Source organism: Scardinius erythrophthalmus (assembly GCF_964197995.2).
Source record: "Scardinius erythrophthalmus genome assembly, chromosome: 7".
NCBI lineage: Eukaryota > Metazoa > Chordata > Actinopteri > Cypriniformes > Leuciscidae > Scardinius > Scardinius erythrophthalmus.
Genome location: NC_138227.1, coordinates 21,778,824 through 21,795,914, shown reverse-complemented (window position 1 = coordinate 21,795,914; position 17,091 = coordinate 21,778,824). Strand labels below are relative to the sequence as shown.

General features: G+C 36.1%; 1 protein-coding gene across 1 annotated transcript; it reads left to right on the top strand.

Annotated features, from left to right (window-relative positions):
- Window positions 1-2,061: 2,061 nt before the first annotated feature.
- samsn1a (SAM domain, SH3 domain and nuclear localisation signals 1a) lies at window positions 2,062-16,049 on the top strand (the record flags this gene model as incomplete). The annotated part of the gene is made up of 16 exons (XM_081370835.1): window positions 2,062-2,073; window positions 3,771-3,914; window positions 4,248-4,294; window positions 4,450-4,487; window positions 4,788-4,871; window positions 7,141-7,232; window positions 7,398-7,451; window positions 7,885-7,981; window positions 8,109-8,446; window positions 12,129-12,209; window positions 12,423-12,551; window positions 13,026-13,131; window positions 13,218-13,369; window positions 13,447-13,665; window positions 15,161-15,311; window positions 15,810-16,049. 16 exons carry the CDS (start codon window positions 2,062-2,064, stop codon window positions 15,911-15,913), a joined length of 1,848 nt encoding a protein of 615 aa, XP_081226961.1. The 3' UTR covers window positions 15,914-16,049.
- Between the last annotated feature and the right edge of the window lie 1,042 nt (window positions 16,050-17,091).

Sequence of the window (17,091 nt, the reverse complement as noted above, 5' to 3'; positions counted from 1 at the left end):
TAAATCAATGTCTTGAAGAATTTAAGCAGTTCTGAAGGCAAAAGGGGGTCCATCCTGGTACTAGAAAGGTGTACTTAATAAAGTGGCCGCTGAGTTTGTCACACACACACACACATACAAAAACATACATTTACATTTACATTTGTCTACATAGTTTAATAAACAAGTTACTTACATTTTAGGGAACATATGGCTAAATAATTTTTTTCTAAAATATTTTATGCTAAATACAGTAATAAAAAATGAAATATATTAAATATAATAAAGTTTATTTTTAGTTACAAGAATTGGCCTGAAGTATGTGAATGGAGCATCCACAAATAATCATTTAAGAAATAATGTTAATTAATGTGAAAACTATAAATGAAAATATGACATTTTAATTCACACAGAACCAAATCAGAATCAGAGACTCTCCGAGCTTTAGTCTTTTACATGCCTGTGTAAAGACAGGATGCCTCTGGATCACATTTTTAAATTAGACTAGTGACTGGAATCTACAGTAAATTACTCAAGCAACTGTCCATCATAGCCCGAACAAAAGCTCTCAACCCACTTCTCTGGTAAATAAACAACATCAGCATTAACAAGCTCAGCACTTGATAGAGGGGTTGCCTGGAGTGGTAATGGTCCTCCACATCTATTGGATTAGAGAAAGGATGTCATTCAGTATTAATCTGTGGAGCAGTAGGCAGCCTGGAACACTAAGCACTCTGCTCGCTGTCTGCCTGCCTCGTCCCATTGTTCATCCTATGCTGTGGCCACTGGAAAGAAACCATTCCCAGAATGAATCTCTTCTGCTTCTCTCTGGTAAGATGTGATTCTGCTTTTCTTCTCTGGGATTTATTGATCGACAGTGTGTGGATGAAACATGAACTGCTGGAGGGTTCAAAGGCAACATGTGACAGTGCATGAAGATCAGGAACCATGCTTTAGCTGCTTTCGGAGGGCCTTTAGTTTTGCTTCCTTATAGTGAAGAAGTCAAGTCAGTGTATTGTGTGGTATTGTGTATTTTGGCTTACATTGGTGTTTTTTAAGTTATACAAGATTCAACAATTTTTTAAGTTTAATGCAATTTAGGTTGAAATTACTTAAATATAAAAAAATTTAAGGCAGCAACTTTTTTTTACAGTGTTGGTGAAAAATTTCTCTGCCAGATGTTGTTTTGTGCAATATAGGATTAATGGTGGTCTCGCGTCATTGAATTTACGCTGCTAGATTTTCCATAAGCAATATAATGCTTCTGGTTATTTGTTATTCTGCTTCTTATCTTTTGCGCAAATGGATTTGCACTTGAGTGCACTATAAAATAATAAAATGATAAACCATATGGGCCATTCTACAGAATTGGTTCAAAGTCAGAGTTGGAAATGTCTTGAAAATAAAGTGTTTTTTTCCACAAATTTTGTATGTGTGCAAATTGTATAATATCCAAGGTACTCATTTCTGTACACATTGTGCAGTTAATTATCATATTGTATTTTCAGAAAGTTTTGAAATATTTTTCCTCTCCCCAGATTTGTTGCTACCGAAACACAATAATAAATAATTCAATAAAAAGGCTTATATTGACCTATTAATATTTTGTTTACATCTACCTTGTACATATATTTTTTGCTATTTAAAAAAAAAGTTTTCACAGGTACATCAATAACATTTACAATTTTAACAATATTTCAAGTGTAATTTATAAGATTTGTTGTATTTTTAACCCAATCTTTCTTTGTAAAAATGTAATCATACTGATTTCAAAGTTAAGGATTCATTCATTTGAATATAGATTGAACCAAACACTATAATTAACATCTTAGTTTATAATTCAGTATACTTTATTTTAGACAAAACATCCATGTTTTGGTCGCGACAGCACATTTTCTGTAGTGACAGTAATGTTTTGGTAACGATCACATCACATTACAGAATTTTTACTCGCATACTAAAACACACTAATATACTAATGATTTGCATAACTGTACAAAATGTAGTTTATTTCCCCCAAATAAATGATTATGTGTTGTGTTCCCTTTTGTCATACCAAAACAATGATGGCATGTTTCCGTCATGACTGTTTCGGTAGTGACAATTTAAGATACTTCTGAGCCTAGTTCAAAGATGATAGCCAGCACATGGTTACCTAGCACAGTTCTGATCAGTTGTACACACACAAAAACTAAATTTTATCGAATAACACTAAAAAAACATGATGTCACAACCAAAACTTCACCATGTTTCGGTAGTGACTGTTTCGGTAGTGACAATTTCAGATACTTTTGAGCCTAGTTCAAAGATGATAGCAATGTTTTTATGCGTTTTGGCCGATCATTTACTTGACATTGCCATTTTGTGGGCCTGAAAACGCAAACTTTTGAACACTGACAAAAATGCGAATTTGTGAAAACTGTGAAGTCATGCCCATGCGTATTATGTGTTCAGTCATATACGTTCAGTCTATAAACCTTATTCAAAGCAGGGCCATTACAGGTTTGAAAGCGAGGCTGTGAGGAAAAGACTAAAGCCGCGGACACAATTAACAACTATAAGGCCGATTATGAATGTACTGTAATTTGATAGCCTACTTACGACTGATCATGCCCAAACGTGCCGAGTTGCGTTCAGTCGGTGTTCACAGTCGGTGTTTAAAATCTGCTCCAGTTGTTGGAAAAGTCTGTAAGTGTGTTCAGTTCAGTCATGGAATGTTTCAGCTAGTCGTTAAGTATGTCCCCGGCATTATTGTGTTTTCAATGGCATCCACTGTATAAAGCTCCTAGATCAATCAGAATTCTTTTCACATTTTTCCACAGCTCATATTTCAGAGTTGTTTTGTTCTACTAAAATTTCTTGGAAATATATTTTTGCAGTGTTTCGTCAGCAGAACAATTCAAAAACACATTACATAACTGTACAACCCACTGAAGAGATGCATGTCTATCCCACACTGCCTCCCTTTTATTCCCGTTAAAAATTAAAGATGGCGCTGCTGTGAAAAAGGTGTACATGCGTGTAATGTTTCTTTACAAAGCGACATCGCCAACTACTGGTCTGGCATGCACAATACAGCATTTTTAGTCATTTTCGCAGATCCATGTGTACGTTGTCGTGTAAACGTACCCTTATAAATCAGGGTCTTCAATAGGGTCTGTGACTCTTAGTGGAATTGGTGGTTGTACTGCATTACTTATTTGATCTCAAACTAATTTTTGTTCAAAAAATTGTTTCAAACTAAAATACAGCATGAATTTCGTTTAAACCAAGGTTAAATCTGAGAATCTTAAATTTAAGCAAAATTTTTCACATTTGAGAAAGTGAAATTAAAGTGCGCCTATATATGGATTTTTTTTATACAACAATATATGCAAATACATTAATATATTACTTATATTAATAAAATACTATATTCTTGTTAATAAAGGCTAGGCTTAAAATGCAAAAAGGCTTCACAGACAGGGCTTAGATTAAGCCAGGATTATAGGCCTTAGTTCAATAAGGACATTTAAGTAGCTGTTATAAACATGCCTTAGAAAAAACATTACTTGTTTGCATCTTGAGACAAAACAATGGGACTGACATATTTTAAGGCTAGCTTAAGCCTTGTCTGTGAAACCAGGGGTTCATTTTATATAAGGTTTTTTGTAACTAACAAGGACCGTCTCTCTGTCCACCAAGGGGATAAAGACCCTTGTAATAAGTACACTGTACTTAACGTTATTAGCTTATTAGCAGCACAGATTGTAAGTGACATGTTTTTTTTTTTGTTTTTTGTTTTTTTGTAGGAGGGCTCGATGGACAGCCTGTACGAGGCCGTGCAGGAGTCCTGTGAGGCTCAGGTGTACACCATCCCCAGCAGGTCCCACAGTCCAGCTGTTCTCTTAGATGACACCACCAACAGGAAGAGCGCAGGGCGTTCCATCTCTATGGTAACTATAAAAATGACTGCTGGAATGTTGCATGCATACTGCACTGTCATGGGAAATGTATCAGCCATCTGGATCCACGCTATAACCATGCTGTGGACATCATGAGCTTCCATTATAAGAAAAGCTGCTGCTAACTGATTATACTGAAACCATATGGAAATATATTAACATCTATTTCAGGTCTGTTTGTGAAAGAGAAACCTGAAATGTTAGGCTTGCGTATTCTTGAGAACATGTTAACATATGCATGCATGTGATTTCATTTTAATACATTTCACATAAAAATATACAATAATTTATCACTATACTGCCTCATACTGTATTTATTTGCAGGAAATTTCTCAAATCAATTCAGACAACACTAGAAAAAAGAAACAAAGGTGAGATCAGTCTGTGTTTTTTTAGTGAACAAAAAAAAAGTTGAACTTCCAGTCAAAGTAAAAGTGAAAGGACCCGTGTGGCTTCCATATAGCAAAATGTAAACTCTTTCTGAATATTTGTATTTTATGAAATGTTTTCTTGTGTCAACTTTCAGGTCACTACCAAAGTCTGTTTCTGAAAATGATGCTTTAGGTGTGTGAGCTATTTTGTCTTTCTTTTGCATCACATGACCAAGCTGCAATAATACACCCTTGTTGTCCTTGTCCTTGCACGCTCATAATAAAGAAACTAGCTTGACTGACAGGCAAACAAAGAAAAAGGTTTGTACAGTGTTCATCAGATCATTATATACACGAATGACAGGACAAACAAGATTGTCTAAATTTACTTCCTCCCCAATCAAGATTTCCAGAGTGAAAAAAAGTAAAAGCATGGAACACTGGTGGACCTTAAATGAATACATCTCTAATTGTTTTGGTTTCCCTCCTGCAGATAATACCATCTGCACTAATTCTGGCTGGCCGGCTGCCAAAAAGCAGGAAGATTTAGTCCTCCTGAGGAACAATCAGAATGAAGGTAAAACCACTGTGAGGATTTGTAGGTTAAGCCCGACTAGATTTCATTTAGAAGACACACACAGGCAAGCAACAGCCGCTTAACATTGGCCAATCAGAAACCCTTATTGCGTCAAATCCCATTCACAGTGAATGGAGAGTGGGTACAACACACCCACAGTGTTGTGCAGTCTTCAGCTCACTTAAAGCACTTGCTTCTCCTGCGTGGGATTAATTAAGAAACAGCAGGGTCTTAATTGTAAATAGGGCACTGGAGTTTAGGGCACTGAGGACTTTCAATGACAAAGTACTCGGGTAGTGACAAAATGTGTCATGGACTTTTTAAATCAACATTCAAGATTTTAGATTAAAGCTAGGATAGGCAATGTTTTTCATAAACACTTTTTCTTATACTGGTTGAAATTTTACAAAATGTACATATATCTTCTGTGGAAGTCTCAGGACCAACACAATGTTCATCCAATCATTGCATTTGGTCTAGTGCAATAATAAGATGTCCTACCTGCCAGTCAACATATGTATTTACATACCTTTGCAGACATCACACGTCATCAGCATGTTCCATGACATGAGGCTCTCACTGTAAAAAATTATATGATCAGTAAGTTATGACAACATGTGTTTTTACATTACTTTTTAACTCATCAAAATAAGTTAAGCAATTTGCAATTATGCAAGCAATCAGCAAGTTATACCTACAATATCCAACAAATTTTTTAAGTCAGTTTAATGCAATTTAAGTTGAGTGACTTAAACATCTATGGAAGCTTGTTTCCGCCACAGAATAAAACATTTTAAGAGATAACTGCGACTTTTTATCTCACAATTGCGAGTTTATATCGCGCAATTCTGACTTTATAACACGCAATTCTGACTTTATAACATGCAATTGCGACTTTATTTCACGCAATTCTAACTTTATATCTCGCAATTCTGAGAAATAAAGTCAGGATTGCGAGATGTAAACTCGCAATTGTGAGATAAAAATTCGCAATTATCTTTTTTTTGTATTATTTTGTGGCGGAAACAAGCTTCCATAAACATCCAAGTTGATTGTACTTAAAAAATTTAAGGCAGCAACTTTAAGGCACCAAAACAAGCTCATGCTGCATTCACGTCATGTCGTAATTACTGTAATTGAGAAATGGCAACCCGTTGCATTCTACTCAGAGCAGTTCACATCCTCAGACTCGGATTTATGCGTTTCTATATCAGCACAGAAATGAATCTAGCAGTCAGGTACAAGTAAGTGCTCTGTTTACGTTCATTATTATTGTAGGTCTTTAACGCCATCTCTCAGCCCGTGACGCTTTGCAGACTCTGCTCTGGCTGTACGTGTCCATGTGTTTTGGATGAGGTGTGACTTCCGAAGGGAGGGTGGGATCTTATGCTTTCAAAGCTAGCTTGCTATCGCTAGCCTCTCTGAAATTGCCTACCCTACCTTTAAATGTATATAGGAGAAAAGTGTATATTTCATAGCTGGTCATCATTTCTTTGTCATTTTACTGCCGAGGAATCATCCTTTTGCCTTTGGAATGTTCTTGTGGTGCAACACAGAAATTAACACATAAAGTAAAAGTAAAACATTCCATGTTTTAAGGTTCATAAAAGATGCATAATGATGATTAAAGAATAAGCCAATTCCTAAATGGTTTTAGCTGGAGTATAGCAGGACATGTCAACAACTTCCCACTTGTATTTTATGTCAACTACCCATTTGTTATATACATTCTGTCCACTTCTTCCTGATTAGTGTGTAACATAATCTAACTAGTGTTAAATGTAGTTTATCTTAGTAGGGTTTTTTAATAAAAGACAATGTTAAAATATTTTAATCACTAGGCCTATTATTTTTAATAGATGATGAAAATATTATAAGCCTACATTAATCTGAATTTCAAATGGTTGTGCAACTTCATTTTAAGTTAATAATGTTGTTGAACCTGTCTGTATGGATGCACCACATTTCCTTGACTAAGCACAGTAAAATATCCTGCGGGTATTTCCCCTCGTCAAAATACGTGAAGAAGCAAAACAGGAAATGAGGTGCAAAGCCACATAACTTTTCTCATACGGAATGTGCTATTTTGAGCTCTGTTTTGGTTAACATTTTATCAGAATCTTATCAGAGATTCTGTAATGTCGTGGTTTTATGTACTGAAGTCGTCTGCTAATAAAATAAATTAATTAAATAAAAAGCAAGATATTCATAGTGACTTTGTTGCTAAGTACTTTTGCTTACTAATTCAATTAATGTGCTTAAATTTCAGATACAGTGAGAGCTGTAAGAAGGGCTGAAAGCCTGAAAATGGCAGACAGAAAGACCAATTCAAGAAACATACAACAAGAGATGCCTGTCCAGGTCAGAAACCGACATTTTGTTTTAAACATTATGATCGAGATTGTTTTTAAAAATCATGGAAACAATATATTTTAATGTGGCATTTTCTCCTTTTCTCTAACAATCAACACACATACATGTTTGCATTACTTTTTATATTTAAATTTTTCATTCTTTTACTGGTAGATTGTCTATTATGAGGGGTGTAATCCAAACCTAAGCAGCAGACAGAATGACATGGTGAGTTCAAACCCTGTCCACCCAGGTGGTTTTGTGCCAGCTGGAATGTAACTGATCGTCATGTATTTCATAGCAACCGAAACAACAGTTGTCCCCAAAAAGGGTATTGTGGTTGATTGTGTCTGTACAGATGGTTGGGTGTGGGGCACGTTCTACCCATGTAATCCCTTTGCCTACATTGCATTAAATTCAGTCGAGACTGCTAAATTTGTTTTGTGTTCACCAGCATAAGGGCCAGTGACAGCTGTAAAATGGCCAAAAAAAAAGACTATGGAGAATATTGTTAGCATAATGAGGTTGTGGAATAAAATGCATAAAATTATTATATTTATCTTATATGTTTTAGAAAAAAATATGTATTGTATTTTATTTTCTATAAATTAAATTACCTTAAAATGTAACAATGTCATTTAACTATTTTCTCTGTTAACAGCCAGAGACAGAAAATGCAGAGATGACAAGAGGGACAAGGGTGAAAAAAGTAGAGAGGAAAAGCAGTCAAAGAGGAACTCCAACACAAGAGACAACAGGTAAATGATGAACATATTAACTTGATGCAATAGCAATTACTTTTGTGGTGCAACAAAGATTTTTATTTAAAGCTTTGTGTCAATGTCACTGACAGACAATGATTTGTTTTTAATGTCTATTGCAAAGCTCACATTAAAGGTGCCAAAGGAATGAAGCATGACATTGGGCAACAGTCACATAAACATGAGACTTACTGTATTTCTGCTGACGGGTCAAGGGTCATGGAGACAGCCTGCTCTAGTAGGCATCGCTGGAGTAACCCCACTGAAACAGCTGTAAACTGGTACCAAGCCTACGACACCTGTCAACCTCCCCACAATGAACATCGTGTCCACACCTGTGACTGCGCTACATCCAGAATCCCAAGTCAAGGAGATAAAGTTAACGTTCAAAACATGAAGAGAGACTCCTTGCCCAAAGGAGTGGTGCGTTCCACAACCAATGCGGATTTCTGTGCCCCCAATGTAAGTCATTTTTGACATAAACTATTAATCAAAAGTTTAGGGTTGTTGTTTTTTTAAGTTTTTGAAGAAAGTCTCGTATGCTCACCATGCAGGGCTGCATTGATTTGATTAAAATACTGTAAAAACATTAATATTGTGAAATATTATTTAAATTTTAAATAACTGTTTTCTATTTAAACATATTTTCACATGTAATTTATTTCTGTGGTGGCAAATGTGAATGTTCAGCATCGTTACCTCAGTATTCAGTGTCACCTGATCCTTCAGAAATCAGTTTAATATGCTGATTTGGTGCACAAGAAACATTTTTACCAAAGCTGAAAACAGCTGTGCTGCGTAATATTTTTTGTGTAACCTGTGACACAATTTTTTAGGAAGTTAAAAAGAACAGCTTTGAATTATTACTATGAATTATATCTCATGTTTAACCACTATCTAGATAAGAGCCAGTGGCAAATTTCTGAAGGATTGGGGCTGGGCAAGGTGAAGCTGTTCTCTGTGGGAACATGAGCGCTGAACGGCCGCTGATGGCCTGGAGTTTGCATCTGCGAAAGCGTCTAAAGAAATTGTGAAATAGGTGTTATGTTCATATGAGTCACATATTTGAGGTCTAAATAACTACATCCTCGCCTAAAAAAAACCTCTTAAGCCTACATTCTGTGACACAACAAGAATGTTGTTGAGTTACATTAGTTATAAAAAAAGAATATTTTTGAGTACTATTATATATTTTGGAGTATTTCTCAAAAGTATTTCACTAGAGTATTTCTGAGTCCACAGAAACCAATCAGAAGGCCCAAATCAAATGGTATGATTTGAAGATGAATGACGATGTGCTCATGAGCCGGCTTTCAATATCCGAGCTGCAAGTTTTTATCATGTTTTATCCATGGTTATTGGTTACAGTGGCAATGACAGGATTTTGTGAGTAGCAAGTAAACACAACAGTGTTCCTCGTGCTGCTGTAAAAATCTGACAGAAACGGATGCGGCAGTCACTTACAGCTCCCCCTACTGTGTGGATCAGTTTCTTCATTGATACATTTTGAATTCTGCTTTCCTCATTTGCAGTGTTTCCAGATGCATCTGTAGTGATTTTGCAACTGTTTCATGTGTCTTGTTGTCTTAAGAGGTGGACTCTTAAGAGGTTTTTGCAAAAAATACCAGTTAAATACCAGTGAATTGACTAAAGTGGCATTTTTGAAAATAAGGCATTTCAATAAGGGACTAATAACCTTTTCATTGCCATTAAAGTGAAATGACTGAACTGAAACATAGGAGCCTGTTAAAAAAAAATGCTAATTTAAATGAAAACATGTCAGACGGATCTGAACTCTTATATATATATATATATATATATATATATATATATATATATATATACAGCAATATATGTTGGTTCCATACCTCAAAGTCTCATAGCCTTTGCAAAGCGCTTGAATAAATTGTATTTCAATATATAGTATACACAATCCATCCAAGCTTAATTCATGTGATAAACTCAAGATGTTAACCTCCCATCAAGTGCTGAATGCTGATGTTATTGCAATACACGACTCTCAAAGATTGTCCTGGCCTGCCAACCGGTGACGTTTCCACATGCTTAAAACAATTCAGGGTAATGACTTCTAGTATTTTCTAAAGGTATATACATAGACAGTGTAAAGTTGATAATCCGTTCCTGTTTCCTGGATTCTCATATGGCTATCTTGTAAGGGTGAACTACTACACTGTATCACTCTCAGATAAACTGAAGCTCTCATAATAGGTTAGGAAGGACTGTTTGTTTCCAAAGGCTTGTGGAGCTGGAAGAAATAGATTATAATGCTGTAATCCTGGATTTGGATTTTACTGCGGCCGATTGCACACGGCTGGATTATGCTGTTATTGTCTGTAAGGTTTTCTTGAACACTATTGGTCAGTTCATGCCTCGTACAGCAATCCACGTTAAGGTTTTATTCATTTAAATGATAAATTTTCAATTTCAGTGCCTCCAGCGATGCCAACTTGTCAAGCGTAATTGCAAAAATAATGATTATTTTCAAATGGGTTTCCGGAACACTCTCGCCGTCTTTCATTGGCCGCTGAAACAAACAGTCACACCCAAACTCACACTATTGGTATTTGGTAGACCAAATGTTGCTGGTTTTGGCTTACTTATATTTGTATAAAGAGCCTGTGACCTACATTGCATATACAAAATACGTAAGAAGGATGTCAGATAAAACTCGTTGTTGTGCGGTTTTGCAAAAATTCCTTACTAAAAGTTGTGAAAGCAGACGGGAAGTATTTCAAAAGCTTGGGTCCACTTCCTTTGCGTGCAATGGAGCTTACTTCCCCTATACAGAAACCAGATTTAGCAATTCGGGCAAAGGAATATTGATTAATAAGCTTTCACTTGACTATATTTATAGGTTTTCCTATAATGTGAAATGATGAACGTGACAATGAACATAAAAGTTATATAAAAGACAGTAGAAGCACAGATTCTTGCATTTGTTCTATAATCTGAGGGCCTTCATGAAATCGATATGGTGCAAGGAGGGTTCGATTATGTAAAAAGCACCTCTTTGGAAATTCTTTTTTTCTGTGTGTGTACACTTATGAATTTGTGTTACTCGAAATGACTGTGTAGTGGTAAACCACAAAATGCAGACTCAAGCATTCAGTGTTTTTTCCCCTGTTAAACTGATGCCTTGATAATAGACAGAACACGCATTGGCTCACATCCTGTGTGCTTTAAGGAAGTTCTTGTGCTCGGCTGTTCTGCTGAGGCATTGCAATTTACACACTTGTGGAGCTGAGAGAAGTAAAACCGCTAGTTTCAGATCAGAGTTTCATTTTAAGAAAAAACTGAACGCACATCAAGGCGATGCTTCAAAGGGCTGCTTCAAATGCATCAGACAAACCAAAAAGTCTTAAACCTAAGGTAGGTTTTATTAGTGTATCTTAACAATTGTTCTAATTTGAAGGTGATCATATTCAGTGTTGCCATATCCCAGTAGATCTGACACTGGAGCAAAAAAAAAAAAAAAAAAAAAAAAACATCTTGACACCATATAACATTACTGAACAAGTATGAATGGCTTCATCTAGGTCGGATCTAATGTTAACTCAGTTTGCTGTTTGTATGAGATTACATGGATTTTTAACTTAGATAATTATTTGTCATTTTCCTGTGGAAGAGCTGACAGGTTCTGAGCGGATTAGGAATATCAGTGTTTTTATCAAATTGAAAACATTACATTAAAATGATCAAGTGCAAGCACGTCAAGTGCTGTTTAATGACCTGAAGTGCTTGATGACAAGGACAATATAATGACCATTTTTGTTTTATACAAAGCAGTGTACATACATGTGCTTTGATGTTATATCTATTCACTGTAAAAAAAAAAAAAAAAAAAAAAAGTTGCTGGCTTAAATTTTTAAGTACAATCAACTTGGATGTTTATGTCATTTCAACTTAAATTATGTTAAACTGACTTAAACATTTTTTTTTAATTATATTATACATTATACTTATACATAGTAGAATTATATTATACAACATACAGAAAAAGGTGAAAATTGCTTAACTTGTGTTGAAAAGTTATAGCAATGCAAAAACATTGTCATCATAACTTAATGATCATATCATTTTTTACAGTGTTGTAAATGTGCTCTGTTTTATTTACCTGACACAGCGTTCCACCAGTTTTGGGAGATTTGACACGTTCAGAAATCAACACTCCCCTTCCAGACTTGAGGAAAATGGAACGCATGAGGTAAGAAGAATTTGGATGAATAAGACACTTTAATCTGCTCTTAAAGAGTTTATGTCCCGTTATGATGCTATGTTTCCTCGTAAGATACTTCTCACTATACCCTTAACTGCAAAACAATCAGTTACAATTGTCTAATTGACCACTGGACAGATATACTTTTTTATATACGGACAGATTAATAAAACATATTGTGTTTATTTGTGTACAAAACAGGCAGAGGGTGAATCGACAGCAGAGAACTGTGAGAAACCAGGAAGTCTGGGAAAAAAGATGAAGGCTATCTCGATGACTATGCGTATAAGGATGGGCAAGAAACACGTCAAATCCTACTCTGAGGACATGGTGAGTCAGAGTGCAAGTTCCTCATATAATTAGTGACACTGATTAGGCAACTGTAACGTTTTTCATTATCCAAAATATCAGCAGTTTATTCAACCATAGGAGAGACTGGGGGTTGGTTGACACATTTAAATGTATAAAGATGTATTATCCCCCTCATTAGCCTCGTTGTTATTATTATCTCATTTTATAAGGCTTATAAGTCTTATATAAATATAGAACTGGTTTCTATCTCTATTATCTAACATTTATAGGCCTATATATTTAAATTTCAATCTCTTAACTTTTTATATATATATATATATATTTATAACTTATGGTTTTACCCAGATTTTTTTTTTTAAGTACCTTATTACCCAGAAATTTACCCAAAAATTATGGGTAATAATTTTTACCCAGAATTTTTACCCATTTTACCCCCCCCCCCCCCATATTATATCCAGTACAATATCCAGACTGATATTTTGATTGGTGCAGGGTGATGACACTGAAGGAGAAACGGAGAATGGGACTCCAGCAGAGAAGAGCTCAGACCACACCAGCAACTCATTAGAAAGCCTCTACAGTGGAAAGAGCTCGTCCAGTAAGTATCTACACACACGCGACTGAATTAGAAAGTGTTTTGACATTGTAATCATACTCTTATTGTTTATATATTTATTGGCTCAGGTGGTGTGACCAGCAATTCAGATGTATCCAGTAACAGAGACAGCCTGAAACTGGAGGAGGAAATGCCCTACACGGGACAGTTCTGTGGACGAGCAAAAGTTCATACAGATTTTGTCCCCAGCCCATATGATACAGACTCCCTCAAACTGAAGGTGAGCTGAATTAATCACCACAAATTTAAAACGAAAATTGCCAACAGGAAGTTAATGATGTCGGCGGTCTTTTTTAGGTGGGAGACGTCATCAGCATCATAAGTAAACCACCTATGGGCATATGGACTGGAATGCTCAATAATAAAGTGGGAAATTTCAAGTTTATTTATGTGGATGTTTTGCCCGAGAAAGAGAAGGAGGAAGAGGATGAGGCCCCGGAATTAAGACCTGTAAAAGTATGCAAGAATCCACGACCGAATACACTTCTGGAGTTATTAGAGAGACTGCATTTAGAGGTATAACCAGACTGGACATACATACACATGAACACACATAGAAACATAGAAACATCAAGGCCTATCGCGAACAGACCGAGGGGGAAGCTTAAAGGGGGGGGTGAAATGCTCATTTTCACTCAATCTCCTGTTAATCTTGAGTACCTATAGAGTAGTATTGCATCCTTCATATCTCCAAAAAGTCTTTAGTTTTATTATATTCATAAAAGAAAGATAGGCTGTACCGAGTCTTTCCGGAAAAAAACGAGCGGCTGGAGGCGGGCCGTGTGGGCGAAGCTAAAGCTGTGCTAACGCGCCGAGCTAACAACACACAGAGACATTTGTTCAACAGTTTTACTCACCGCCCGGTTCCAACGCACGACCGCGAACCTTTATCATTGTGACTGCTCGATCCTTAAGCATTAGACGATCTGCAAATCCGTCGATCTGGGCTTTGTTTATAAAACAATCATCGTCGAAATGCAGGGAACAAACAGTCTTGCATAACCTCCGTTGATGCTCTGGAAAAACAAACTCCATCCACTGGTCCCTTAACGCCGGGTTCTTTGGGAATCTGTGCAGGGTTGTCTTGCCCTGGCAACCAAAAACACACTTCTTTGGTGACATTGACTTCCCAAAAGCCGAGCAGAGCGCTTTGATGAGGTACTGCTTTCGCTCTCTTGCTCTGGTCTACGAGTGCGCGCGCGCCCGCATCCTTCCGGGAGAAGTGCTCTTATAAGGAAATTCCGCCCCAGCTGACGTCACACAGACCCATACTCGAAAAAAACTTTCCGAAACTTGTGACAAACCAGAAGGACAATTTTTGGCACAGAAATACTCCTTCAAACGTACAATTTAATTTTTGAAACTTTGTCCATGTTTAGCATGGGAATCCAACTCTTTAACAGTGTAAAAAACTCAGTATGCATGAAATAGCATTTCACCCCCCCTTTAAAGGGATAGTTCACCCAAAAATGAAAATGCTGTCATAATTTACTCACCCTCAAGTTGTTCCAAACCTGTATAAACGTCTTTGTTCTACTGAACACAAAGGAAGATTGTTTGTAACCAAACAGTTGATGGGCACCATTGACTTCCATAGTATTTTTATCTCCATACTATGGAAGTCAATGGTGCCCCACAACAGGTTTGGAACAAATTGAGGGTGAGTAAACGATGACAGCATTTTCATTTTGGGGTGAACTATCCCTTTAATTATTTTAATTATTGTATTTTGTATATTCACAACATTTTGAGACTCTCACCCTTTGTACACACCACTATATATCAATCCTACAAAACAAATTGCTCAGCTCCCATAGAGAATGATTTGAAAATGCCTGCTCATACAGTATCTACTCCAATGGACACAGTTTAGAATCAACTGCACACTTTTTTTGGCCAGATATAATGTAATTTATATATTTCCATGATATATGTCCATGAATTTGTCCTCAACTGGACATTTTATAGCTGTATTGCAACTTTTTAATGTTTAAAATGTATTTTGTCACAGGAATATGCATCTTCATTACTCTTGAATGGCTACCAGACAGTTGATGACCTCAAACATCTGAAAGAGAGGCATTTGATTGAGCTGAATGTGACTGATCCCGAACACAGACACAAGTTGCTTGCTGCGTCAGACTGCCTCTATGTCACAAGCAGTAAGTGTCAATACAACCAATCTGATCGACAGCGGTGGGCAAAACCATATTTTGGTTTTCTCTGTGTCCATCTGAGGAAACATTATGCCAGCAAGCCTCAGGAAGGGCATAGATTCTGCCATCTCTGCATTGTCTATTTTTGTGTTTGGATGAAATTCTGCCTTTTTGAAATACTAGAGTTAGACTGTAAGTCCTGCAATATTGAATGTCACAACCTTATCTGTTTTAATTTAATCCATGGCGCTCTGTGCGGTCAGGAACAGACCTTTCCAGGATTAATTGCTGTTTGGATGTGGGCTCACTGTGTGAGCAGGTGGCACATGGCTGGGCTGCTCTGGCTGATATGAGTGTGGGATAATAACCAGGAAGACATACTGCCATTTAATTAACATTAATTTCATTTGGGTTTTTGCGCAAACCTGATTTGACTGGCAGAGATTAAATTAACGAGCAGGAGTTTGTATGAGAGATTTAACCTTTCTGTGCTTTGACCTACAGAAGACGGAGAGGGAGAGATGAAGGGCGATGAAGAGGAAGACAAAGCTAATGACTGTCCCAGAGACTCGGGTTGTTTTATTCCAGCGGAGTGTCCTGACTGTTGAGAGGCACTCACTAGTTATTAACTATACTCTCTCTATACTGATATAATTATTGGTAAACCTACAAACAGACACAGAACTATGTTTTCTTTTGTTATAATATGTGTTAGTCTTTCATTTAGATACTTGTGCTTTGTATTTACACATTTTTGTTCAGCTTTGTGTTGATGTAACCTTTTTCTGTCCAATGTAGATGTCATTTGAACTTTCGTGCCACCATACGTGTGTGTGAGGAACTTTTACAAATGTTTCTCATGACTGATTTGTATATAATAATATTATAAAATTATAAAAAATAAATTATTTATTCTGCAGCTTTCTCTTGTTTCTAATTTTAGAATAGGTACACACTGATACTGCTGCTAGAATTCAGATCATTAACTGTTCGTTTCTAAAAATAACTTTTTGATTTTGGTGGGTGTTTGGATAAGTTTCCAGATGACTAGAAGTCTTGTGCTTTAAAGGAGGGTTGGTTTCAAAGCACTTTCCATAATATGCAACTCCCCTCTCTGAGCTGCAGTCTATTATTTAGGCTACTGATATTATTGGATTCCACCTAAAATGTGCTTATTTTTGGAAAATGAAAAAGGAAGGTTTTTTAAACAAGTCTGTAAGAACTTAGGATTTAAGATTAGGACATGTATATATATTTTATTTATCTTTAATTATATTAATGCATAGGTGTGTCATAATTTGAATAACAGGGCACTGTGGCAAGTCAGTTTAAAAAAATATTCCTAATGTTTCCATGTTATCAATTTTACTACGATCTTGTAGCAGCCAGGAAATATGTAAGTTTGTGACCTCATTTATTAATTTTCCTTCTCTGCTCTGAAAAATATAGTACCAGATCAGATACATATTATAATAGAGTTGACAAATATTTTTATTTGATTAATAATACTACTCTTTTTGTAAATGTAGGTTTGCCAAGAATTTAATATTTTAAAATGTCGCAACTTAATTTTGAGATTGGATTTAAATGTAGTATTATTATTGTTATTATTGTTATTACCATAACCATTATTTGTTTGTTTGTACCATGCACACTTAAAAACGCACTTATTTTCTTATTTATTTCTATTTATTTCTATTTTCTACGCACTGACTTCCTTCAAATTCCCTTGGTTCGAACAGGAAATTGTGCAAAAGTCCGCTTGCGTTTTAAAATGCATTTTGGG